Source organism: Drosophila eugracilis, unplaced genomic scaffold (genome assembly GCF_018153835.1).
Source record: "Drosophila eugracilis isolate 14026-0451.02 unplaced genomic scaffold, ASM1815383v1 contig_2154, whole genome shotgun sequence".
NCBI classification, from domain to species: domain Eukaryota; kingdom Metazoa; phylum Arthropoda; class Insecta; order Diptera; family Drosophilidae; genus Drosophila; species Drosophila eugracilis.
This window is the reverse complement of record NW_024573038.1, coordinates 5,241,593-5,265,190: the sequence shown is the minus strand read 5'-3', so window position 1 is coordinate 5,265,190 and position 23,598 is coordinate 5,241,593. Positions and strand designations below refer to the sequence as shown.

The following is a 23,598-nucleotide window of genomic DNA, read 5'->3' as shown; positions in this document are numbered from 1 at the left end:
CACGTCTGGCACCTCATTGAACCCAACCGTGGCAGAGTTCAGCGCTTTGGGATTGGAAGGGGTCGATGGATGGAACGTCTCAGACACGAAGCGATGGCTACGGGTAAACAATGCGGCGCTTGACAAAACTGTGTGCGAAAAAGCCAGACATCGCAAAAACAACAATTGAAATGAAAAAGAAAACGAGCTGCAATTACAACGGCAACAACTTCAGGCTGCAGACTGCCGACTGCAAACTGCGGATGCAAACGCAAAGTTCCACAACATTGAAGCCTCTCAGCGGCAACGGCGGTGGCGGCAGCGGATATGGCAACGAGAGCATCTGCATCTGCATCGGAATCTGCAGCTGTTGTTGGTGGCCAAATGGCTAGGTGGCAAGTGAATAAAAGCCACCTCCACTCCATTGAGTGGCATCAGTTGCAAGCAGTCAGCTACCAAGATTAAGCCACCCACAACATGATGAAACTGGTAAGGATAACATGGATTAACTCTAGCCAAGAACCAGTCTAAGGATATTACCTCATCAACCCACAGATAGTATCGTTACTCTCCATCTGCGCCTTGGCGGCTGCTCGTCCTGGTTTCCTGCACGGTCACCATCATCACTATCCGGAGATTCCTTACTATCCACACCACCACCATGTCGAGCCACTGCACTACCATCTGCCCGCTGCCGTCTCCCACCAGAGCTCCACCGTAGTGCACAGCGTGCCGCACCACATCATCAAGCCGGTGCTGTTGCCCACAGTGGTGAAGACTGTAGTGCATCCTCCGATCATCAAGGCCTATCATCCTGCACCCATCATCAAGGCCTACCATCCCTTCGATCCTTTCCATCTGCACCACCATCATGACTTCCATGATTACCACCTGCACTAATCGACTATTGACAATGATGACTGATGATCGATAACGATAACTGATTACCAATTTTCGACGATAACGAGGATAATGCAACCTTTGTATGCTGTGTATGTTTGCGTGTGTCGATTGTTTAAATTAGAAGTCCAACAGGAAGTTTCGCTGTAAGCTGCTGAATATGCTATTCCATCTATCTTAAATACTGTACATAAAAGATACAATATCTAAAAGAGTGGTTATGTTTTGGGTTAAGGAAGTGGGCAGGATGAGTTAATATTAAAATTAACTTGAAGAAAGTTCTTTTTACGGTCAACGGTTTCAGAAAACCCCACAGAACTCCAAATTTATTTCAAATCCTAAGGATAATATATCTTTTGAGAAGATATATTATATTTTGAAGATGAACTGGAAAATCTTTTCAGTCAATATAATGAAAATCTGAGAGATATGGTATATACTATCATTCTTAACTTAATATCACGATGCATTACCAATTAAATTGAATCCTCTTTTTCTTTCATTATGAAATAAATAATGAAAGTACATCCGATCTGAGTCGCAAAACCGCACGAAAATCGCTTCCACATATCGAGGTGACATAATTAGCCTGCCATCGTAATTAACCAAAAAAAAAAGAGAAAAACCATTCGATACGTTTGAAGGGATGGCACATTTCCCATGGTGACAACACACGTTGCCACTACATGTGGCAACCAAATGCTTTTTCTGTGTTATGCAAATCAGTGCATAAGCAGATGATGAATGTCTATGCAAGCGGGACGCAGGGCGGAATGCCTATGGTATTGGCCAAGAGAGGTGATAAATAGTTTTAGTTGCCACTGCTGCAAGCGAATTTTCCATTGTGAACAGGGTCTGAAAACACAGCCAGAAGGGATCCAGATCTATTTCAAGTTCAAGTCTATTTGGCTTTTGCAATTGCCTCGTCGTTTTGCATAAGCCAATGCAAATTGCCCGAGTATGATACCCACACTTAACACTCACCCAACGATATACATTCGCATTCAGAATTATCTTAATCGGCAAACATTGCCATAAAGCCAGTCAAATGGGATATTCAAACATTTAATGTGACATAAACATCAATTAGATATTGCCCATTTGCAATAACTTTAAGCACTGGGTTCGGTCAAAAGCAGTGGTGTTCCGCAGGGGGGGTTTATTAACTGGGGTTCCCTCTAGTACGCCTCTGTTTACACACAGTACTTCCTTGTTTGGCGGTGCATTAAAAACAAATCAAAATCAATATCAATCACCAACTAACCCTGAAAACTTTTCGCTTTTTGTTTTGGCCTGTCTTTTCATCGCCGAAATTAGCCGCAAATCGGTTATGGTTTAAGCCAACATTTCGTAGTTGGTTCGCTGACCGGCAAACGAGGCAAATAAAATAAAATAACAAATAAATAGATTTGGCAAGGTAACTGCGGTTTTTGTATTATTTTAGAGACACGTGATTCGGTAGCTCATTAAAGGTAAACAAACGAGCAAAAAGCTAAAGGGGAAAGATGTGAGTTCGTAGATAAAGAGGTGAGGTATAATTTTGGTTCGGAATAACATTGGAGATTTTTTTACTTATTTTGTTTTATAAATATAAATAAATCAGTAAGGATAACATAATTTATATTATGTAATGTAGTAAAGTCCTTAAATAAAAGCTCCTTTGAAATGGCAAAACCTTTCTTGATCTCAGCTCTATGACGCCATTGTAATAACTCACTGCCCCCGACAGCGATCATAAAATGTGTCTGATGTGCCAGTGTCGCAGTATTGCACAAGACAAAATCGCTTTTCAGACACTAACTGTCGATTGGCCGAGCCCCGGGGCAAGTTGGCTGACCAACTAAGCTACCAACTGCCCGATGGCGTTATTGGCAAGTCACATTAATCAACGTTTCGCCAAGTTGGGGACTTAATTTATGCAAGCCAAAAGTGCAAAGAGCAAGCAGCTCTTTTCTAACCACCCTTTCGCCCCCCTCAAACTAAGCCGCTTGAGTTAATTCTTTTCTTGGGCTCACATTACATACAAATTTTTCTCCTGACATGATTCTATTTATTTGTTTGCTTAATTGAGCGACGCATGCAACAGTGTCAAGTATACGCCGCATAGTCCCAGTAACAAGTGAGATTTGCAGGAAGGGGACTGAGCTCACTTAGAACATGTCTCGCATTGCATAAATCATAAGGCGGCGGCGAAATCGATTCGAATCAGATCGCTTTGAAGTGGCCAGTCAACTGAGGTAGAACGAGTGCACTGAGAGAAAAGATTTCAAGGTATGTAAGTATTATGATCCAGAAGTATGTTAAAAAATTCATGGCAGTATGTTGGTATTAAAGAAATGTTTAAGAAAACCTACTTAAAATATAAAATGGAATAACACATGCATAGAAAATCTTTACATTTTGGAGGGAAACAATAATAATGTATTTTATTTTTTTTTATTTATTTTTTTTATTTATTTTTAATATAATTAAATTTCTTATGAGAAACATCACTTATTTAATGTGTATCTGTGTAAGACGAGAACCTGCCCCCGGAAGGGTTTGCATTTGGCTCGAAGCAGTTTGGTTCTATGTGGCTTAGCTTGGCTTGAACGATGTGGAAAATGTGTTTGTTGCCGGGCCAAATGGGTGCAGAGTGCAGAGGCGTGTTGGCGACCCATTTAGAGAGCACCGACTGCAGCTCTGATTAATCTGTATAAATAGGCCAGTCAAGAGTGCAATTCTATGTCAAATCGTTTCAAACCATCGACAAAACAAAATGTTCAAGCTGGTGAGTTGATCGATCTATAGAAGGATTATTAGAAAAAAGGATTTAAAAACAAACTTAATTCTAATAAATGTAATCCTTTCTTTTGCAGTGCGTCTTCGTTGCTCTCCTTAGCCTGGCTGCTGCTGCCCCAGCTCCTGCTCCTGCTCCTGGACTGATTGCCCCTGGCATCGTGGCACCTGGAATCTGGGGTCCCACTGTTGTCGGAGCTCCCCTTGTTGCTCCCCATGTTGTGAGCGTTGTGCCCGGTGCCATTTCCCATGCTGCTATCACCCAGGTCCATCCTTCTCCTCTGCTGGTCAAGAGCATCCATGGTCTGGGACCCGTTGTAATCGGTTAATCTAGTAACCCACCGGAGATCGAACCACCCATATATCTCACCCACACGCCAACCATTCAGCTCCTGTTCAACTTCAGCAAATTCCTGCGGATTACTTAAATCACGAATCCTGTGCCCTGTTTATAAAGCAAGCAAATCCAGCAATGCGAATAAAAAAAATCACAAAAAAATGTTTAGACACTAAAATACATTCCAAGCAATAAATTACCTACCATACTTGTTATAGCGAGCGAAAATGAATTTTAATTTTTATTTATTCAACTTTATTTTTTGTCGCTGCCTAAAAGTATGCCTTAAAAAAGCAAAAACAAGGTGAGTCAGTATAAGACTTTTATAAGAAGAGGGAGTAAAAAAGCAAATGATTTGATTAAAGCCATATGCTTGGTAAGGTTATTATTACAAACATACTCGTATGTTTGAAACAGTATAAGTTAAATTTCTAATATTAATAATATGAATCAAATTAAACGGCTTTTTCTTAAACTGACCAACATTTGAGTAGTTTTTGTCAGGTCTGGCATCATTGCAATCCATTTTTTTAAATAAAAATACTAGCAATTAACTTGTTATGACAAAACGAAAAACATTTATTTAAACAAAAAATCGTAAAATTTGTATCACATTTAAATCCTTAATGGTGGAGGGTGTAGGCCAGGGGAGCGGAGTGCACCACCGACTTGACGAGGGGAGCAGAGTGGACCAGAGGCACGGAGTGGACCACAGGAGCAGAGTGGACGACAGGCACGGAGTGGACAACTGGGGCGGCATGCACAACGGGCACAGAGTGGACCACTGGAGCAGCATGGACAGCCACGGCGGGTTGGGTGTAGGTGGTGGTCTTCACAATGGGAGCAATCACGGGCTGCACCACAGCCTTGCTGTGCACCTGGGTGATGCTCTGGTGGGAAACTGCAGAGGGAGCAGAGTGCACCACTGATCCAACCTTGGCCAGGACGGGCTCATGCACCACATGGTGGGTCTCGATCAGACCAGCGCTGGCGGTGGCGACCAGGAGAGCGATGACAGCAACCTGGAAGAGGAACACATTAGTTCGCAGACCATTTTATTTTCCAAAATCCTTTAGACTTACGAATTTGAACATCTTGATTGGGTTTTTGGTTGGTTGGTTGTTTTTGGGATAAGCTCAGAGAGATGACTGATGCTGTTGGAACCTGCAGATGAGGCTTATATAGCAAATAACCAACGCAGGCTAAGGGCTCAAACAGCCAGAGACTTCGGCATCCGAAGTTGTCCACCTTGAGGGGCTTTTGATAAGACACCCGAGATACTTCAAACTTCGTGCTCCAACGATCTGAGCTTTTGGCAGTCGGCAGCTGCCGCTGCAGCATCGAGAAATCATAATGAGCTGACTTCGACTCGATTTCGGCTCTCGAATCTGAACAAAGTCGGGTCATGCAGGGGCGTAGTGAAGGTCAGCGGTTGGGCTTGAAGCATTGGCTGCGCTTTCGAGGTTCTATATAAGCTAGGTTTGCTGTTCCCAAACATCATCAGTTATTCAACGAATCTTCTCAAGCCAACAAGCAGCATTCGCTAAAAGCAAACAATTACCAAAATGTTCAAATTCGTGAGTAAAATAAGAAATATTATACTCTAGAATTGAAATAACTAAAGCCTTTTCAATATAGATCGCCGTCGTCGCTCTCCTGGTTGCCACTGCCAACGCTGGTCTGATCGAGACCCACCATGTGGTGCATGAGCCTGTCCTGGCCAAGGTTGGATCAGTGGTGCACTCTGCTCCCTCTGCAGTTTCCCACCAGAGCATCACCCAGGTGCACAGCAAGGCTGTGGTGCAGCCCGTGATTGCTCCCATTGTGAAGACCACCACCTACACCCAACCCGCCGTGGCTGTCCATGCTGCTCCAGTTGTCCACTCCGTGCCTGTCGTCCACTCTGCTCCTGTGGTCCACTCCGTGCCTCTGGTCCACTCTGCTCCCCTCGTCAAGTCGGTGGTGCACTCCGCTCCCCTGGCCTACACCCTGCATCACTAAAATCCCAAAATTTGTTTTTTTGTTAACCAATTATATGAAAACTAAATAAAATTCTCAAAAGTATTATTGATCCTTAAACAACCATGACTATTTATTAAAGTTCTAAATATATAAAGGAAGAAAGGGAGGGGATATGAATTAAAATATGAGAAAAGGATTTGGAATGCTTCAACATACTAAAAAATTGTAAATTATAAAATCGAATTTGAGTGATGAATGTTTTATTGTTGACATTTTGTCATACTTTTAGGTTTATTAAATAATAGTTAAGTAACTTTATTAAACCTGTAAACTCAAATTAAACTTCAAACAATACAAATAATTCACATCTAAACATCAATTAATTCTTATATTGAAATTATTAAAACAAAGTTACATCAAAGCAAAATCTAATACGAACTTTAAATCACCAACAGAAAACTTCGAATTAAATTGCAAATCCAATATCTAAATATAGAAGACCCTTGCTGAACCAAAAATAGCTTCCACAACTTTTTTTATGATAAATAATTTACAACAATTTATTTAAGCAACAACAAAAGCAACAACAAAGCATAGCTAGTGGCCCAGCGTAAAAGGTTTGCCGTAATAACAAAGTTCAGGCCGAGGAGACATCGGATTGCCTGAGGTTAATGTGGGCAGATCCCATGTCAAACTCCGATTAGGAAAGGTGAGGCGGTGGTGGTGGTGGCCAGAACAATCGGAAACTTGGCACGCAGCAGGAAATGTCAGATTATGATGGATTTGGCAGGCCTGAACCAAAGCAAGGGCAACGATTACCAAGGTGTAGAGCAACTTCAAATAAAATTGATCAATTTTTTAAAATAATTAACAAAAAATCAAATAAAGTCTTTACTTACCATTCTATGCATGTTGAGGCAGCTGAAATTGGATCTAGTCTTAGTTTGAATTTGGCTCTGCGAAACTCCAGTAAGAACTCATGACCCACTGAGGCCTACACAACGTTTATATAGCCAAATTGTCAATAGATTTGCCAAAATGACAAATGACACGCCGAATTTAATGAAGGTCTTACAACGGGTCTACTTACCAAAACGATTGAATAGACCAGTAAAGAGCTGTTGACAGTTGTGATCAGATCACTGATCCCTAAAATATAACAATGAAGTATATGGCAAAATCTGCTAAAATAATGAGGAAATAGAAGTCAGCAATTAAAGTAAACATGTAGAAAAATATTGTATTTAAAGGAATATTTTAATATCTGGAAGAAAATCAAGCAACTAATGAAAAAGCTAAAATAAAACATATGAAATAAAATGAACTTTCGTATCCACATTAATAAAGTAGTGCATTGACTTTCAGAGAGATAAATTCATTCAAATTTTTATATATAAAATGTAACATTTTGAAATTCGCAATAATAAAAAACACATCCTTCCACTAAAACACACATTTATAAGCTTAGTAAGCCAAAAGGGTTGGGATGTAGCAAATTAATAACTTGAATTAACATATGTTAAACGATAGCTTGTTTCCCAACCCATAAGTTATAGCTTCCACAAGCCAATAAAAAGTAAAAACAAATAAAAAAGAGCAACAACTTGTTTATTTTTTATCCTGCCGATTGACTGATTGAATTGTACGAAAAACAGACCATAAAAAAAATAATCGACAAGCATCACTCCATAAAATTACAGACATCGCAAATTAGGATTTACGAGAGCGAGACTGAAACTCAATCGAGATGTGTGCATAATTTTCTGGGTATTCATTTTCCACATTACCAACTCGAGATGATTATCTTAAGTACGTGTAACTGTCGCTCGATCCAAAGCCGAGCCCCGAAAAAACAATGACACAGACCCAGGCCGAGACAACAACATATCCAGCTTGAAATTGTGGGTTAAGTGCGCGTGGGGCTTGTCCGGCGCATAACCTTGACATAGGGACAGGGACTGAGGGACCGAGTCTGGCACCGAATCGGGGGTCTTTATCTGTCACTCGACCAGGCACTTAACAGCTGCTGCTGCAGTTGGTAGCCGTTGGTTTGTTGGTCTTTATGGCCTGGCCATGAATCACTTGAGAAGCCGCAGCCATCAACTGGACGTTGTCGATGTTGCAATCCGATTCCGACTCCAGCTTCAATTTGAATGCAGCGGTACGCTTATTATTTATTGCGCTTTTGTTTTTGACCCGTTTAATGAAGGGCAAAGACAGGGGGTTTTTAAGGGTTCTGATCTGGGTCAAGTTCGGGGTTCAGGTGGATTAAAGGGTTCCTTACTGTATGCTATGTTTGATATATAAAAGTGGTTCTTTCATCAAATTCATATAACGAAATAAGCTCTTCCTTGACTTACTTTCTAATTAGTTCTTCAATAAACTTAGTTTTTCTTTCTGCTTGACTTATTCTTTGATTCCTAATATAGTTCATAACAATGAGTTGGCATTTGCTTCTTCGTCTATTTATAAACACTGAAAAAAGTATTAGTGATATTATTAGACCAGCTTTTAAGCTTTATATGGCTAAGCAGCTTGTTTGCTTTTTCATGCTTAGAATTCCTTACTCAATTTCCCTAAATAAATCAAGTTAGCTCCTATGCCTATGTCCAGCTAACAAACCAAAATATTGCATAATTTAGATACATCCTGTGTCTCTGTTTCCTGGAAATACGAGTACAATTGATTTTAAAAGGTTATCTATTCTTAGCTCCTGTGCTCACTTCAATGCCAAGTCAAGGTTTTTAAGCGTTCTCTGAGTTCCTCTGACAAAGCCGCAAGTACACACCTCACTGCACAGACATAACCTTTGATTATCTCCACATCTCCTGTCACTGTAACTGATGTTATATGAACAGCCCTTATCAAATTCTCATCGATTGTATTTACACTTTTGCACATTGGCACATTCATTCATTAGCGTTATGTGGTTAAAGGTCACATAACGAGCGCTAGGAGATGCATCCCCACGAACATACACACATCCATTAGATAGACTCCCTCAAAGGGATGTATACCCAAGACGAGAATGCAACTCAATTACGCCCAGATCAAGAGATTGTGGAGAAGAAGAAGGAGAAGGATGACTATGTAGTATACCCGGGTGAAGTGCAAGGATAACCCACGCACTCTATGAGCTCCATCGTCAAGCAGCCTCATTTGCGTAAGCGACCGCATCTAAGGCCAATTACTTGGCCCATTGTCGATTGATTGGCCTGGCTTGTTGTCCCTACTCGACTTCCTCACAATCACCCACACACAGAAAACGGAGCTGCTGGAACCTAGGTCAGTTAACGAACTGCGTCTTTGATAAGCGCTTAGAAGCCAGAAAGCCAACTGAAAACCAGAAAAGTGTTTGATTTGAAACCCAAACCGGTTAGCGGCTCAAGTTCAGCCAAGTACTTAGCGACAAACAATTGAGGTTTGGACCACTATAAAAGCCCGGTGTTTGGCCTGTCATCATCAGCAGTTGCAATCGATTCAGCAATCCAAGCAAACCCCCAAAAACCAAACCTCCAAAAATGTTCAAATTCGTAAGTTGTCAAGGAGATGGATGTTGAGACGTGTCCTTTAACCAATTATCCCGTCAATAGGTCGCCTTCCTCGCATGCCTGGCTGTGGCCGCCGCTGCTCCTGGTCTGATTGCCGAGACCCACTCGATTGTCCAGCCAGCTATTCTGGCCAAGACCGCCTACGTGGACACCAGCGCCTCCTCGGCCATCACCCACCAGAGCAACGTGAACTTGGTGCGCAAAGTTCCAGTGGTCTACTCCGCCCCCGTGGTTCATGCCGCCCCTGTGGTCCATGCTGCCCCAGTCGTTCATGCTGCTCCCGTGGTTCATGCCGCTCCTCTGGTCAAGACTGTGATCCCAGCTGCTCCTCTGGTCAAGACTGTCATCCCTGCCGCTCCCCTCATCAAGACTGTGGTGCCTGCTGCTCCCCTGGTCCACACTGTGATCCCAGCTGCTCCTCTGGTCAAGACCGTGATCCCAGCTGCCCCTCTGGTCCACACCGTGCACAGCGCCCCAGTGGTCTACTCCGCCTACCACAAGTAAATCGATTGAAAGCGTGCTGATATGGTTATCAAATAATTGTTAAATGAAAAAGTCACAACGAATAAAAAAACATTGAAATGGAAAACTGTTTTTAAGAATTCTTTTATAGGATTTAATTTTTTATTAACATTGGTGATTAATATAAAAAAGGTTCAAAATTTTAAAGGAAAAACGAAAGGAGATGATTTTGCGAGTAAGCCTTAACTTAAGTTTAATAAAATAATATAATTTTAACTTTAATTTTTATTATAATTTAAAAGGTGATATGATAAAACGATAACAATATACAGTTTGCCTATTAAAAGCATAAATTATTAAAAGATAGGAACTTGAAATTATTTCAACTTAAAAAAACATGCATCTTTGTATTATTTCAGACTATAACTGCATATTTATATATTTATTTATTTATCTAAGGCTAACAATTAGTTAAAACTAAGAGCTAACATTTGGATAGGAGCAATAGCAGCTAGGGCCTTTTGATCGGCTAAAATTAGATTATGGCTTGTATAGGCTTAACCTATGTAGCACATGTACTGGCATATTTCTACATTTCCTCATATAACATTTTTTAACATTATAAGCATTTTAGAACCACATCCGAAAAAAGTATTAAGAGGGATAAGGGCAAGGGATTGTTAAACTATTGTAATAATCTTACATTTTACAGAAAAAGTACACACCAAACCTCATTTCATTTTTAAACAAATAAAATTTAAATCAAAATGGCTTTGCATAATTTATTTTTGAAGTTGCCTCTGGGGTGCTTGCGTTTTTTGTTATTTTTTCTTTTATTTTGAATTTTTGGCACTGAGCTACCGATTTATAAATGACTATGAATACTAATGAATAACACTCAAATAAAAGTCATTCAAATTGATTATTTGGATGTTAATTGGATTGGATCAAATCGATCAGCTCGGATTTTGCCGAAAACTGGATCGATTTCCCTCCCTTAAATAGTTAAATTTCACAATTTCTAATATCAACAAATCAATTTATTCAAAGAAGCAACCATAACAATTTGTTCAACGAAATAGTTTCTTAATGATGGTAGACATGGGCCAGAGGGGCAGGGGCCACGGCGACAGTCTTAACCACCGGCAGGGGAGCAACCACTGGGGTGATGATGGTCTTCTGGTGGTGCACCTGGGTGTGGCTCTGGTGGGAGACGGCATGGGGCAGAGCCTTCACGACGGGAACGGCAGCCACATGGTGCACAGCGGGAGCGACATAGGTCTGGTGCTGGACCACGGGAACAGTCTTGATGACGGGAACCACTGGAGCCACATGCTTGACAACGGGCACGATGGGGGCAACATGCTTGACAACGGGAGCCACGGAGTAAACGGGAGCCACAGTCTTGACCACGGGAACCACTGGAGCCACAGTCTTGATCACAGGAACAGCAGGCACCACATGCTTGACCACGGGAGTGAGCACAGCCTGGTTGTGGAACTGGGTGAAGCTCTGGTGGGAAGTAGCCACCGGAGCACTGTGGACGACAGCACCAACCTTAGCCACAACAGGGGCGACGGCCACATGGTGCTCCTCAACGAATCCCGGAGCAGCGGCGGCGATGGTGGCCAGGGCACAGATGGCAATCTGGGGTAGAAGAGCAATTTAGATTCTGATAGAGATCCTTGAGGGACTTCCTCGACTACTTACGAAGCGGAACATGGTTGGATTTGGGATTTTGGTTTGCTTGGTGCTTTGAAGTCGACGAGTGACTGTTGCTGATTCGATGCCAAGTCTACGGCTTTATATGCCCGAAAATTTTTGCCAGCCAGATTGTCCTTCAGCAAATTCATCTAACGAGCAATTGGCAAACTCGTTTGGCTTTACATTGAACTTGAACCTAAAGCTAAACTAAGCATCTGCGAACCCTCACTTGCAAATCAGCCGACAATCAATTGTCGTTAGGCTGAAAAAGGTTTATTTTAAAAAAGCTCAAACAACAACCCAAAGATTAATAACAAAAACTTATTGTTTGTTCAGGTTCAGAGCCCATGCGAAGGTCTTTCGATTCGTGTCAGCGAAAAAAAGATGAAATGCAATTTAATTCAAAGCACAGAGTAACAAATGAGCTGCTATAAAAGACCCTCTGCTAGGGGATCGCGTTTCCAGTCCGGATTCATCAGATCTCAGATGCGACAGCGACTATTTACACGGGAGTATCCTGGTAGAGGGGGGAAACCAAATCAGATTTTTCATATCACTTAGAATTTAGTAGAAAGTAGTCATTAGTTTAAGCCAGATGCTGCATCAGGTTCTCGTCATCTGACCCAAAAGTATAGGGTTGAATTTCCAGGTCGGGAATTCGAGTAGTGGACCACAGTCGACTGGTCCTGGAAGAAGAATTACCCATGAATCGGTTCTCCGTATCGTCTTCCTGGGTGCTCATCGAGGAGCTTATGTAGCGACTGGGAATTGTGACGAACTCAAACCCGACTCCCAATCTAGCCATCGCTGGGTGACTGAACTGAGAGCGCCATGCACGGTTGCAGCTCTCATGGAAATCCATTACGGACTCATCAATATCCTCCTCCAAGGATTGCAACTGGTGTAGCATCATTGCCGGACTGGGCACCCAAATGTCGTGACGACTGCTGTTTGACATGGTTATGGTTTCTATAGAGTAACTTTGTTTTATAAACAGACTTAGTTTTTATCGGCTAAATCGCTGCCAACTGGGTGAATAAAAATATTATTTTATATTTCGCTCACTTAAATTGTTTAAACAAAATCTGAATTTGTTAGCTTGAAAGAAAGCTAGAGCCTAAGTTAAAGGCTATTCTAGATCAATTTTACTGAAAAATTACTAAAAACTATCTGCTTTTTCTAAAACCAACCCCTTCCTTAAAGCTGAGAACTAGAGAACTTTGCTATTTTTGTACGATATACCTTTTTGAGGAAAAAGCTATGTATATAAGAAACTGTATGGTTAATACAAACATTCTAGATTCCATATCTTAAAGTTTCCGACATCTCAGCATTCATACGTTCGGGCAGACTGACATTTGGGTGGTAAAAGGCAAGTAGAGTTTAGCAAAGATTAAATAATGAATTGGGTAGGTCGATTTGATTGTTTGCTTAAAATATATTTTAAATTTCTTACTATTCTTACATAAATTATTTGGCTTGTGAATTGGTTATGTAAAAACTTCAAGCTGATTTGTATTACCCGCCGTACATATGCTCTTTTGTACCCCCTCAAATCGACCCACCCTAATAAAGTACGATCATCCCACTCACCAGATGCCGCATGGTAACGATCCAAGTCTAATGGGGCGATTATGAAGACACTGAGACCACTGAGAACTCCGCCGTCGAATTGAGAGGTGGGCGGATCGAATCGAACACTGGAGGTTCCCCTTTCAAGAAACAAACACAAAGCGGAGCGAGTGGCAAAGTCAAACTGAAGTGCTGTGTGAATTGCTGTGCCATGAAATCACGGTGGAGCAGTTGCTGTCCCGAACAGTGGCGTCCGTGGAGCATGCCAAGGGGGTGGCAACAACGATATACCCTCACTCACACAGCCCCTGGAAAAGTGCTCGATCTGCGATCGAAGCGTTGGAAACACGCGCGCAGTCGCGGTTATCTTGCAATTGTGGGAGTGTCTCAACTTGGACGCAGCTTTACGTAAAGAAATAAACCGAAAAAAAAATCAAATATAAATAAATAAATACCGAACGCCGCAAATATTGTAGTAATAGCGAACGCAACAACAAAAGCCTACAACATGCGACGGCGTCTGCGCAACTCGCTGAAGGTTGATCCACTCCACTTCGCACCTCCGCCACTCACCCACCGCACCACCAACTTTGGTGGTTACTAAGCTTGTTTGCTGTGACTGCTATAATACCCTATGGAGGGTATTTACTTTTAATTAGATGTTTTTGGACTAAAATATATATGCTTAGATTACTAGAAAACGTAAATATAATTCCTTATACTGTGTGGATCAGGTGTTATCTTTTATAAGATTCATTTTCACTCGGATTCATATAACCTATGTATATAAGGAGCTAAAACTTATGTCAGACATTTACCTTTTTCAAAAACTGTTATTTCTAAATATATTTGTAGCAATCGGTAACATTAATATGTGTAACAAACAGTCACACTAACTTATCTACAGTTGTAAGCACAATGTATTCCTCTCTCTTACTTTTGCTTAAAGACCATGCTAACGAGCACTATGTATGTCCTGTTCGCACGATCAGCAAATGTTACCAATACATCCACAAATTAGGATAAGATAGAATAATATAAAGGAGTAAAGAACACCACGGAAGAGACGCCTATATACATATTTTAAACTACTGAATAAATAGAGTATTTAAAGTTGCGATTCAGAAATAATTAATTTACCATTTGAGAGATTTCAATAGTTAAAGTTGCCGTCGTGGCTTCGCACAGTCGCCGCCGCCGTCTCCGGCAATACGGCAATGTTGAGTCAGTCAGTTTAGCCGGCCATATGATTTGGCGATTAGCCGGAGGCGCGTAATGGAAGCTCTAAGTGCACGCAGCTCATGAGAGGCTGTCGGATTGAAGTAGTTTTTGATTAATTAATTAGGTGCATACAACAAATGGCCCATAAATCTTTTCAGCGACAAGACAGGGCGACCTCTTGGTCAAGGAGTCCTCTTGGCCAAGTCCAGCTATAAATGGCAGAGGCACATGTCTAACGGTAATTAGTTGCCCACTCAAGTGACCATCATGCACATCACCGTAAGTAATCTTCAAAGTTTGGTCCAAGTTCCTCCTCTATTTCGAATCCCAACAGGTTGTTTGTCTCGTATTCATTTGGGGTCTAAGCTACAGTCACGCAGCCACAACAATCCTGCATGGCAACGGACAGGTGGCCAGTGCCGTTTCCCATCAGAGCTTCACCAGATTGTCCTCAGCGGAGCCACTAATCCTCCAGTCCCCAAAGCACTCTCATCAGTTGGCCGTCCCATCAGCAAGGATTGTCAGCCATCACAATGCCAGGGAGCAGCAGGTCCAAAGGTTTTTCCAGGCGAAGGAGGAGGAAGAGGCGATTTTGAATCCCATCTCTAGTCAGACACCAGCCCACCTTACTTACGCCGCCCATCCGGTGGTGCACCAAATGCTGCCAAGGATTAAGCCCGTGCGGAACATTAGCTTTGCCTCTCTGGTCCCAGGACCTCGTAGCCTATCCAGCAATGCCCAGCGCAACTTGTCACCCGTTTAGAGTGCCGAATTGAGGAATTTAACCTAAGTCATTTCGAATTTAATAACATAACATCCATAAACTTTGTTAAATCATCAAAAATATCGATTTGTTCAGTATTATACGGCCAATAATGAGAAAGTAAGACATTCTCACCAGTTAATAAGCACTAAATTCGAATTTAACGAATTTCTAGATCATTTAGAAGTCAAACTCGACTCACGTTTGAGATAAACTAGTACACATTTCAAACTTTTCAGTTTGGCCTTCAAGTATGTTAATAGATAACTTTAACTTTTTATTAGCCATTGGTTTTTGCCAACTAGATCATTAAAAATTATTTGCATTCTACACACCCACACAAATGTAGACACCTGAGATTCGCTTGTCAATATTTTCGTTTAAGCAAATTCTCTTCACAATTATTACTTTTTTAAGTGAAAGTGGTTTTTATTGAAAATAATAAAATTGATTCCTGAAGCCAAAATTCAGAGTCAACCTGAGGTATCCCAAAAAGCAAAGTTGTACGAGGGATGAATGCCCGGCTGATCCTAAGGCAGCTTCCGAACCATTTGATCTTTCGCATCCTGCACTATTCCCTGATCTCCCAGCAACTACGGGACGAACTAGGAGTCTCTGCAGGATCCTCAAGGTTAAAAAGGTCCGAAAACAAAGCCTTGGAGTGGCAGCCCTTCGTCCTGTGGCTGGCCAACCTTTTACTGAATTATTCCGGTGATATCCTGGGAAATATGCTATTGGGTAGTCTCCCACTGGAACCTCTCTGCAATACTGCAGATATCTTTCTAAGTTCATTAATCTGGTAAGGTTATTAATAATTTGTAATAATTTTAAATAAAGAAGCATTTTTACTCAAGTAGGTACTGCATATTTTACTGCCCCTTTGACTTGGGGCACGCCGTGGCCGACACAATGGCCTTCCGCATCCTAGCCACCGCCATGTCGACAATCAGTCAGGTTCAGCTTATAGATCGAGGAGTTCATTTGGCAGGACAGGTCTACGGAAATGCTCCAGTTCCGATGCTGATCGTTGGTACTGTTATGGGCAGTGGAGCAGAGGTACTTAAGCCGGTGGCGAGTCTTTTAATAAACAGATGTCAACGCAATCAGATGGCATACCTCAAGCTAAGCAAGTGAGAAAAGTTAAATAAATATTAAATAGAAATGAAATACCTCTCTTTCCTATAGCAACTCGAAACTGGCTCTATTCCTTTCCGTCATCTTCATGCTCGAAATCTACGAAAGTCCCCTCATTGTGGGTTTGACCCATCATCAACTTCTAGTCTACATGCTGGTAATGACCACTGCCTTTAAGTTCCTATCGCTAACCTATCGAACGGACCATTTTATTTGGAATTTCGAGCATCAGATACGATACACCTTTTTTGGTGGCCTCTCGAGGGACTTAAACGAGTTCTTCCAACGCCAGCAGGAGCCTAAATTGCGGCGAGCGTGGGCGTTTTCAGAATTCGATTGAAGCTCTCGTGTGGATTGCGCAATCGTACGCCCCCTCTCACTTTCCCTCCTGATTGAGAGGGCGAGTATGGGGTGCGGGCGGTTTAAGCGGCTTAAGTTACCGCCCGTCCAGCCAAGCGATTGAAGAACTGCAGCAGATGTCTCGCTTGATCGGGTTACGTATGCTAATCAGCTTAGAAGCACCCGCGAGTGGACATGGAGCAATGGAGCAGCCAGGGAGGAGGTGCTGGGTTACGGCCACGGGTTAGCAGATGCTCAAGAGTGCTCGTCAAGCTGTACCGTGAAATTTCTGTTTGAGAATAAATTCATATAATTAAACGAAAATTAAGAACATTAAAAAAATCGTGGCATTTATTTGTATATTTCCCTGAGAAGAAGCTTTTCTAAGTTGAACTCTAAAGATGCCAATTTTATCAATGGAAAGATATAGATACATTTGCCTTTTCAAATGTACCTTTGCTTAATCCTTCCAAAGTTCATAGATATTATTCTCATTTCCTGACCTAGTGACTTTTAAAAATGGCGAGCAAGCAGAAAGTATCTCGCCACGAGAAGAAAATGCCAAACGTGGTTAAGGCCAAGAAAAATCCTTCCGCCATAATTTCCGTCCTCTGCCCTGATATCGAGAAAGCGAAGAAAGAAACCAAGCCCACGACAGGAGAGGCCAAGGAATGTCCCCGAACTCAAGGTTATAAGCCCCCGGCCGATAAGCGGACGTACCTAGAACAAGCAGTGGTGCCCATTCTGATGGAAGGTATGCTGGGATTAGCTCGCGAAATGCCCCGCGATCCCCTTGGTTACTTGGAGAAGTTCTGGCTTCAGGACAAGCACAAGTGCGACATCGAATTGCCGCAGAATTTGCTTTGATTTATTATTATCAGTGCAACCCAATAAAATTTTAAATTATCAGCTGATTAAATGTTTCTGGTTTGGCGTTTAGCTAGTCAACGATGCATTTCTGTGGGCAGTGAGCCGAGGAGATTGAGTCTAGATTCTAGGGCTATAAAAGCAGATGTTCTAATCTTAAACTGCATCATTCATTCGTTAGCTTACGGATCTGAAGGAGACTTCTATAATCATGTCTAGATTGGTGAGAACTATTATCTGTTCTTAGAAAACAGAATACAATCCCAAAAGTTGGATCTTTTACCAACCTGTATTTTTCAGTTCCTGACCGTCGTGGCCATTGTGCTCGTCTTTGCTGGAGCTTCGCAGGCAGCCAGCCTGGAATGGCCCTCGAATTTGGTGGCTCTCAGCTCGGCCAAGTCCTCGCAACTGCTGCCCATCGCCAGCGAGGATTCCGTCGAGTTGGCTGAGACTAATTCGGGTTCGGTTATCTCATCCGGAGCTCAACCGGAGGAGCAATCCGAAGAGGAGGAGGAACAGCTGTCCCAGTCATCCAGTGGCAGTTCAGATCCCATCGATGCCCGTCTCGTTTCTTCCGGAATTCCCGTCTCCGTCCCACTTCCTCTTATTCTGGCTGCCCGTAATGGACTGCGAACCGTATTGACTATCCAGGAGCCTGCTGTGGCCAAGGTTGGTGAAGTGGTGCAGCATGTGCCCACTGCCATTTCACATCAGAGCCAAACGGTGGTGCACGACCACCGTCGATTGGTCACTCCCATTGTGGCTCCTGCTGTACGCACTACCCAAGTGGTGCGCCAGCAGCCACCACTCTTGTGGACCGTCGCCTCCGATCCTCGCGTGGTCCTGATCCGTAACTAAGTTTACCTGCCAAAGATCAACAAGATGAACTCGCCAAATCTATGATACTTCTACTCTTAATTCCCTTTCTGGACTTAATAACCCAAAAAACTCTGTCTCTTCTCTGTCTTCTTTCTTCTGCCATTTTCTGTAGAATTCTTCTGTAGTATGCTTTTAATAAAGATTTCGCAATTGCATTTAACTATCTATTTTTTTTGGGGTCAATAAATGTTTTAAAGAAGTCCCTAAAAGACAAAAGAAAAAGTGCAGTAATTTTAAGACTTCCCCTTAAGGACATCCTCTACTCTTAATCTCTTTACTGCACAGCCCATACAAATCCATATCTTAGCCCATCTTATGTAAAATTATTGTCCTGCATTTTGCGTATTATGAAAACGCAATGCATTTTCGCTTCTCTGGGCGTTGTTGGTGTGACAGGAAATCAATAAAGTTAACACAGAGACCGGCCCACGACCACAATAAATATGCCACATCCGCCCCCTTATGCCCAGGGAATAACTCTCCGATTGTGTGCAATCAAGATCTCTGGAGGATTAGGCAGACACAGGGTCTGGGTTAACGCCCAAGCTCTTCTCATGTTCAAGGGCTGGGGACCACTCATTTAGAATGGTTAGTCCATTCTCCAATCTTGCGTTCTTAGCTGGACTATAAAAGCGGAGGATTGGCTGGCCAACGAACAACAGTCAAGTGAAGTGAACTGAACCAAGAAGATGTCACAGAGATTGGTAAGTGTAAAAGAATATTTACTCATATCTCAACAACTACTAACTATAATATTTTATTTGTACTTTTAGAATGTATCTTTTGCTCTTATCCTTTGCCTCTTGGCACTTGGACAAGCTGATCTGCAAATATACCATCCTTTGATGACCCTGCACCACCAACCAACATTGGCCAAGGTGGGTCATCTGGTGGATCATGTACCAACAGCCGTATCCCACCAGAGCTCCACCATCGTGCATCGTAGTGTCCCAAGGATTACACCACTGCTGACCCCTGCATTGAGGACCACCTATCTGCACTATCCCACCTGGAGTTATCCCCTCTTCGATGGAGCCAACACCCTGTACAGAAAGTAGACTTCTGCTCTGCGCAAGCATCCTTAAAGTGGATTCAATTCAAATAATTGGACTATCAAACTTTTGGCTTAAACAATAAAAAAAAAAAACAAATTCAAAAACCCCTAAAAGAACTTTGTTTCGTATTGGATTAGGGAATGCTGTGTAGGCTAATCCCAACTGGATTGAGGGGAGACGGCTGCCAATTAAATTTTGCGCTACGCTGCACTTCTGATTGAGTGTTGGGTGGCAGAATATGACTCAACTGACGTCACCAGATGAGCAAACAAACGCACAGAATAAGCATTGCTTTGGTATCCTGTTCTCAAGGATGTTTTAGGGGGTTATTGAATCATAGGAAGCTGGCTGCGATGGTTTATATTTAAATGGGAATGTTTGATTTCTTTATTAATATTTTTTAAATATTTTATATATTATATTATATTGGTATGTAGTTTAACATATTTCTGTTGAATTTTAAACGTTGAATATGTTTTTGAATATTTCATTAAATTTTGATTAAAAACGTTAACAGACACTTTAGATCAAAAGGAAAATATGCATCACAAGGACTAATTCTTTATTGAAAATTAGTTTCTAGCCATATTAAATCATAGTTAATAAATATTACAATATTACTTCACTTTCTAAATTAAACAATTCACCAGAGTTAAAGAATCAAAATAACCATGGGTATCTCATAGCAAACGTCCACCTAAGCCAGTTTATTTTCGGGTGCATTGGTGCAAGGATGATTGACGTGCCGTACGCAAATGTTTCGGCATTATTTCCAGAGCCTTGGAGGCCGTTGTTCTCTTTCCGATTTCCATAGGAATGACCCCGGGTCAGTAGCCGAAAACCTAGCTATGTTTGCCTGAACAGCAGAGGAGGTGAGCGGAGATGTATTGAGTCAGGACTTTCACCCAGTATGTGAAATTGTCCTGGCTTCGTGTCTGATCAAAAGGCAACAATTGGAAGCCCTGGGATGTATCTACCATTCCCTTTTAAAGACAGATATAATGGAGTTTCAAATGACACAATGCAAATAATGAAATTGAAAACCCTGAACTCTAGAGAAGGTCAAAGGTTAACTCATGGATGAGAGACTGAAAAACAGGTTATGCAATCGCCAAAGGATTTATTGATGCCAATTAACCGTGTGAGCAACAAGCAATTCATAATGACGCAGAAAGCTTAAAGAGGGGGTAAGTAATACCCTGGCTTATATATGCTTACTATATAGTATATTGCTTGGCTTTATCGGATTACACAAGACGGCGGATGTATAACTACCTGCATTAAGGTCAAAGCATCAAGATGAGCAGAACAGTTTGCTTATCGATTGATGCACAGGTGCATTGTCTTTGCGGTGCACTCAATACCTGTCATTTGCAGGAAACCTAACCGACCCAATGATGCAATTCCAAAGAGGAGCAGTTTCCTCTGCCCCATTTCCCCTTTGATATATCCGTATCATCAGCATTGCAATCGTCATCAAGCAGGGGTTTTGGTTCCCGGTCCGGCAAAGGCATAGCAGCCTTTTGAGCTCACACCACTTAAAGCCGAACGGCCTCCTAAAAGGCTGCTTCGCAAAATCGGACAATGAAAGGCCCCCAACGGGGCTGTGGTGCTCCTTCTCATCGAGCTGGGTTCATTGCATCTCCCTGGCTCTGGGCCTTTGATTGGGGGTTATATGGCTACTCTCAATTGGCACAGTGGGTGATTTGGGTGCTCGACTGCTGTGTAATCGGTTTGTTTGTCTATCACAACCGCCATTTGAATGCATCGTTATGCTGTCATCTTGGCGACTCAACGCACTAAAAGGACCAGCCACCCTGGGGGTCTACAGGGAATTTAATAACTTAAATTCCAAAAGCGGGCAAATTGAATTCCGTCTGTTCAAATCAAAAGGGGCTAGCCACTTAGCATAAGTAGCCAGCCACAAAAATCAACTTTTCCCAGAACTCGGCCCAAAAAACATATTAAATATTTGATGTAATCCAGAAGTTTCAGCTTAAAGCGCAATTTTTAGCCACCTTTTGGAAAAGCTTTCACTTAAAGCTGAAATTTGTTTTTTTTTTTTGGGAGGAGGAGGAGGGGAGAACAACAAAAACCCAACTTTACGGTGTGGCAAACAACGGTTTTCAAATTAATTTACAAATGCTCAGAGCTCGTAGGTAAATTTGTTTGAGCCGAGATGAAGACAATAAGCCGTGTTAAATGAGCCAGGCAGTAAAAGAGCAGTGAAAGGGCAGCAGCCGCCAGAGCAAAAGCATTTTGATGCGGGTGAAATAATTGGGGATATTATGTAATAACCAAAAGGGGGAATAAGTGGGAGCAACAGCTGTCTGCTAACGACGTGACTCACTCCGCCCTTAAAACTGATTATCATCCATCCGTATGCATAGCACACAATGTGGGTGAACGACCTTGACGGTTTTGGCCAACTATAATGATTACAATAATACAACAATAAAAACCTTAACATACGCATTGATTTTATTACAAGCCATTTCGCAAAAAACAACACGAAGAGAAGATGAAAACAAAAGCGAAAAACTAATTCGAATGCCAGGCGCACGAACCAGTCAAACAAAACCAAATCGAAGCTGCCACAAATCGACTCCGAATATGAATCATATGCCTGGCTCACTGCACCGCACTCGAATGCATTATTATGCAAGCCCCGCCAAAGCAAATCCAGCCAAGCGGTGATAGCCACAAACTTGACTGGGGTTTCCCCAAGGCCCACAAGCTCTTAAAGCCGGCAAGCAATCAAGAATTGAATAGGCCAACAATGCGAAACCGAAAAAACTTCACTTCGTTTTCTTGGGCTTTTCCAGCATTGGCGATTTTTTTTTGGGCAAATCCATGGCACAATTGCAGTTGGTTGTAAAGAGGCTTAATGCAATTGCAGGCACTGAGGAAAAATTTATGTTTTGGAGATAAAATGGATTTCATTTAGTAAGTAAGTATATCGAATAGGTCAGGTTTGTAAATCAGAACGGCCGAATGTTGTTCAAGTAGAGACTCTTTGAGAGGGTATGAAAAAGGTGTGATGGTGAATTTAAGGAAAGTATTACCTTTGGTGCTGGAAAACAGTTTCTAAAAATAATACAAATTAATAAAAGTTATAAATAAATGATTTTAAACAAACTACACTTTAAATTTGAATATATTTTTCTACAATTAGCAGTTTTTTATTCACAACAGGAATAAATTTATTTTAATTTGTGAAAAAAATATTAAATATGAAAACAGCAAAGTGTCTTCCGTTTAATATAAACCCTATATGCTTACTGGAAAAAGTGACGTAAAAATTTTTAATTAGAACCCTAATAGTTTCTATTTAAAATGTAAATTAAAATCAAACCTATATGTGCTTTAATAAAATATAAGTAGAACTAACTTAATAATAATAAACACAACAATACTGTTTAAGCTCAGTAAACATCTTTACATAATTTAATTAAATTACAATCGGTTAATAACCATTGATGTACTCTTTATGGGTGGGTAGATTTTGTATCTCAGCAAAAATTAAGCTGCAAATCCAAAGCCAATAAATAATGGTTGGCTTAAAGAGATTGCCAAATTGTTGTGCGTGGGGTGGAAGACCTCAACTTGTTGAGCAATTGACACAAATCTAAGTCGGGGAGTCGACAGTCCAGCCTTGAGCTAGTGACAATATTTTTGTTTTTGCTTTTTTTGGTCTTGAACTGCGACAATGTGTGTGAGAAGAAGGAAGACAGAAAGGTTTACCAAGAGAGAGGGAGAGAGAGAGGGAGAGAGTGATTCAACCAGAGGAAGCTAACAAAGTGGAGCAAACACGATTCCCACACAAATCCATTTGGCCAAACAATTAACAAGCTGGCCATAATTAACATAAACTATGTTGTAACACTGCGGCCCAAGAAATGTGCAAAAAGTTGGAGCGCTCCTTAAATAGAAATGAATATATATGCCAAATCTCGAATGAAGTTCCAATAACGAGCCCCTGAACCTGTAACCCCATCGGATTACACCTCTCCACCTGGCATTTAATGTCGCCGTCGAGGTCCAAGTTCAAGTTCAGTTCATCAACTACTGGGATTTACCAATAGCTAAGTTTGA

At 41.7% G+C, this 23,598-nt stretch overlaps 13 protein-coding genes across 15 annotated transcripts; 9 read left to right on the top strand and 4 right to left on the bottom strand.

The window, feature by feature from the left end:
• Positions 1 to 327: 327 nt before the first annotated feature.
• Positions 328 to 1,086, top strand: LOC108114274 (uncharacterized histidine-rich protein DDB_G0274557). Its single transcript, XM_017225170.1, has 2 exons — positions 328 to 468; positions 535 to 1,086. The coding sequence occupies exons 1-2, from the start codon at positions 457 to 459 to the stop codon at positions 877 to 879; spliced, it is 357 nt and encodes a 118-aa protein (XP_017080659.1). The 5' UTR covers positions 328 to 456; the 3' UTR covers positions 880 to 1,086.
• A 2,436-nt stretch (positions 1,087 to 3,522) lies between these two features.
• Positions 3,523 to 4,226, top strand: LOC108114284 (neuropeptide-like 3). Its single transcript, XM_017225180.1, has 2 exons — positions 3,523 to 3,649; positions 3,738 to 4,226. Exons 1-2 carry the CDS (start codon positions 3,638 to 3,640, stop codon positions 3,984 to 3,986), a joined length of 261 nt encoding a protein of 86 aa, XP_017080669.1. The 5' UTR covers positions 3,523 to 3,637; the 3' UTR covers positions 3,987 to 4,226.
• Positions 4,227 to 4,544: 318 nt separating this feature from the next.
• On the bottom strand, positions 4,545 to 5,142 carry LOC108114267 (A-kinase anchor protein 14-like). The gene is made up of 2 exons (XM_017225164.1): positions 5,077 to 5,142; positions 4,545 to 5,016 (listed from the first exon to the last, which is right to left on the bottom strand). Exons 1-2 carry the CDS (start codon positions 5,086 to 5,088, stop codon positions 4,618 to 4,620), a joined length of 411 nt encoding a protein of 136 aa, XP_017080653.1. The 5' UTR covers positions 5,089 to 5,142; the 3' UTR covers positions 4,545 to 4,617.
• A 321-nt stretch (positions 5,143 to 5,463) lies between these two features.
• Positions 5,464 to 6,073, top strand: LOC108114271 (A-kinase anchor protein 14-like). The gene is made up of 2 exons (XM_017225168.2): positions 5,464 to 5,571; positions 5,633 to 6,073. The coding sequence occupies exons 1-2, from the start codon at positions 5,560 to 5,562 to the stop codon at positions 5,993 to 5,995; spliced, it is 375 nt and encodes a 124-aa protein (XP_017080657.1). The 5' UTR covers positions 5,464 to 5,559; the 3' UTR covers positions 5,996 to 6,073.
• Positions 6,074 to 6,553: 480 nt separating this feature from the next.
• LOC108114285 lies at positions 6,554 to 6,982 on the bottom strand. The gene is made up of 2 exons (XM_017225181.1): positions 6,856 to 6,982; positions 6,554 to 6,790 (listed from the first exon to the last, which is right to left on the bottom strand). Exons 1-2 carry the CDS (start codon positions 6,865 to 6,867, stop codon positions 6,554 to 6,556), a joined length of 249 nt encoding a protein of 82 aa, XP_017080670.1. The 5' UTR covers positions 6,868 to 6,982.
• Positions 6,983 to 9,395: 2,413 nt separating this feature from the next.
• On the top strand, positions 9,396 to 10,096 carry LOC108114265 (A-kinase anchor protein 14). The gene is made up of 2 exons (XM_017225162.2): positions 9,396 to 9,489; positions 9,550 to 10,096. Exons 1-2 carry the CDS (start codon positions 9,478 to 9,480, stop codon positions 10,009 to 10,011), a joined length of 474 nt encoding a protein of 157 aa, XP_017080651.1. The 5' UTR covers positions 9,396 to 9,477; the 3' UTR covers positions 10,012 to 10,096.
• A 951-nt stretch (positions 10,097 to 11,047) lies between these two features.
• Positions 11,048 to 11,958, bottom strand: LOC108114262 (calphotin). The gene is made up of 2 exons (XM_017225158.1): positions 11,680 to 11,958; positions 11,048 to 11,616 (listed from the first exon to the last, which is right to left on the bottom strand). Exons 1-2 carry the CDS (start codon positions 11,689 to 11,691, stop codon positions 11,056 to 11,058), a joined length of 573 nt encoding a protein of 190 aa, XP_017080647.1. The 5' UTR covers positions 11,692 to 11,958; the 3' UTR covers positions 11,048 to 11,055.
• Positions 11,959 to 12,053: 95 nt separating this feature from the next.
• Positions 12,054 to 12,976, bottom strand: LOC108114273. Its single transcript, XM_017225169.1, has 2 exons — positions 12,967 to 12,976; positions 12,054 to 12,701 (listed from the first exon to the last, which is right to left on the bottom strand). The coding sequence occupies exon 2, from the start codon at positions 12,629 to 12,631 to the stop codon at positions 12,260 to 12,262; it is 372 nt and encodes a 123-aa protein (XP_017080658.1). The 5' UTR covers positions 12,632 to 12,701; positions 12,967 to 12,976; the 3' UTR covers positions 12,054 to 12,259.
• A 1,679-nt stretch (positions 12,977 to 14,655) lies between these two features.
• Positions 14,656 to 15,711, top strand: LOC108113967. Its single transcript, XM_017224682.1, has 2 exons — positions 14,656 to 14,745; positions 14,801 to 15,711. The coding sequence occupies exons 1-2, from the start codon at positions 14,734 to 14,736 to the stop codon at positions 15,227 to 15,229; spliced, it is 441 nt and encodes a 146-aa protein (XP_017080171.1). The 5' UTR covers positions 14,656 to 14,733; the 3' UTR covers positions 15,230 to 15,711.
• A 22-nt stretch (positions 15,712 to 15,733) lies between these two features.
• Positions 15,734 to 16,703, top strand: LOC108113965 (trimeric intracellular cation channel type B). 3 transcript variants are annotated; one of them, XM_017224680.2, is made up of 3 exons: positions 15,734 to 16,028; positions 16,087 to 16,359; positions 16,415 to 16,703. In XM_017224680.2, the coding sequence occupies exons 1-3, from the start codon at positions 15,742 to 15,744 to the stop codon at positions 16,701 to 16,703; spliced, it is 849 nt and encodes a 282-aa protein (XP_017080169.1). In that variant the 5' UTR covers positions 15,734 to 15,741. The 3 variants fall into 3 exon arrangements, with proteins under 3 accessions (XP_017080169.1, XP_017080168.1, XP_017080170.1); XM_017224679.2 differs by having other exon boundaries at positions 16,084 to 16,359; XM_017224681.2 differs by lacking the exon at positions 16,415 to 16,703 and having other exon boundaries at positions 16,070 to 16,248.
• Positions 16,704 to 17,113: 410 nt separating this feature from the next.
• LOC108113968 (protein dpy-30 homolog) lies at positions 17,114 to 17,615 on the top strand. Its single transcript, XM_017224684.1, has one exon. It carries the CDS (start codon positions 17,222 to 17,224, stop codon positions 17,567 to 17,569), a length of 348 nt encoding a protein of 115 aa, XP_017080173.1. The 5' UTR covers positions 17,114 to 17,221; the 3' UTR covers positions 17,570 to 17,615.
• A 119-nt stretch (positions 17,616 to 17,734) lies between these two features.
• On the top strand, positions 17,735 to 18,603 carry LOC108113969 (retinin). Its single transcript, XM_017224685.2, has 2 exons — positions 17,735 to 17,792; positions 17,870 to 18,603. Exons 1-2 carry the CDS (start codon positions 17,781 to 17,783, stop codon positions 18,425 to 18,427), a joined length of 570 nt encoding a protein of 189 aa, XP_017080174.1. The 5' UTR covers positions 17,735 to 17,780; the 3' UTR covers positions 18,428 to 18,603.
• A 462-nt stretch (positions 18,604 to 19,065) lies between these two features.
• Positions 19,066 to 19,657, top strand: LOC108114090. The gene is made up of 2 exons (XM_017224845.2): positions 19,066 to 19,152; positions 19,222 to 19,657. The coding sequence occupies exons 1-2, from the start codon at positions 19,138 to 19,140 to the stop codon at positions 19,504 to 19,506; spliced, it is 300 nt and encodes a 99-aa protein (XP_017080334.1). The 5' UTR covers positions 19,066 to 19,137; the 3' UTR covers positions 19,507 to 19,657.
• The last annotated feature ends 3,941 nt before the right edge of the window (positions 19,658 to 23,598 follow it).

Coding starts and splice junctions, on each gene's coding strand:
- LOC108114273 (XM_017225169.1), bottom strand. CDS start 12,631: ATGTCAAACAGCAGTCGTCACGACATTTGGGTGCCCAGTCCGGCAATG.
- LOC108113968 (XM_017224684.1), top strand. CDS start 17,222: ATGGCGAGCAAGCAGAAAGTATCTCGCCACGAGAAGAAAATGCCAAAC.
- LOC108113965 (XM_017224679.2), top strand. CDS start 15,742: ATGAATGCCCGGCTGATCCTAAGGCAGCTTCCGAACCATTTGATCTTT. Junction 16,029..16,083: donor TTTCTAAGTTCATTAATCTG/GTAAGGTTATTA, acceptor TTTTTACTCAAG/TAGGTACTGCATATTTTACT. Junction 16,360..16,414: donor GCATACCTCAAGCTAAGCAA/GTGAGAAAAGTT, acceptor TCTTTCCTATAG/CAACTCGAAACTGGCTCTAT.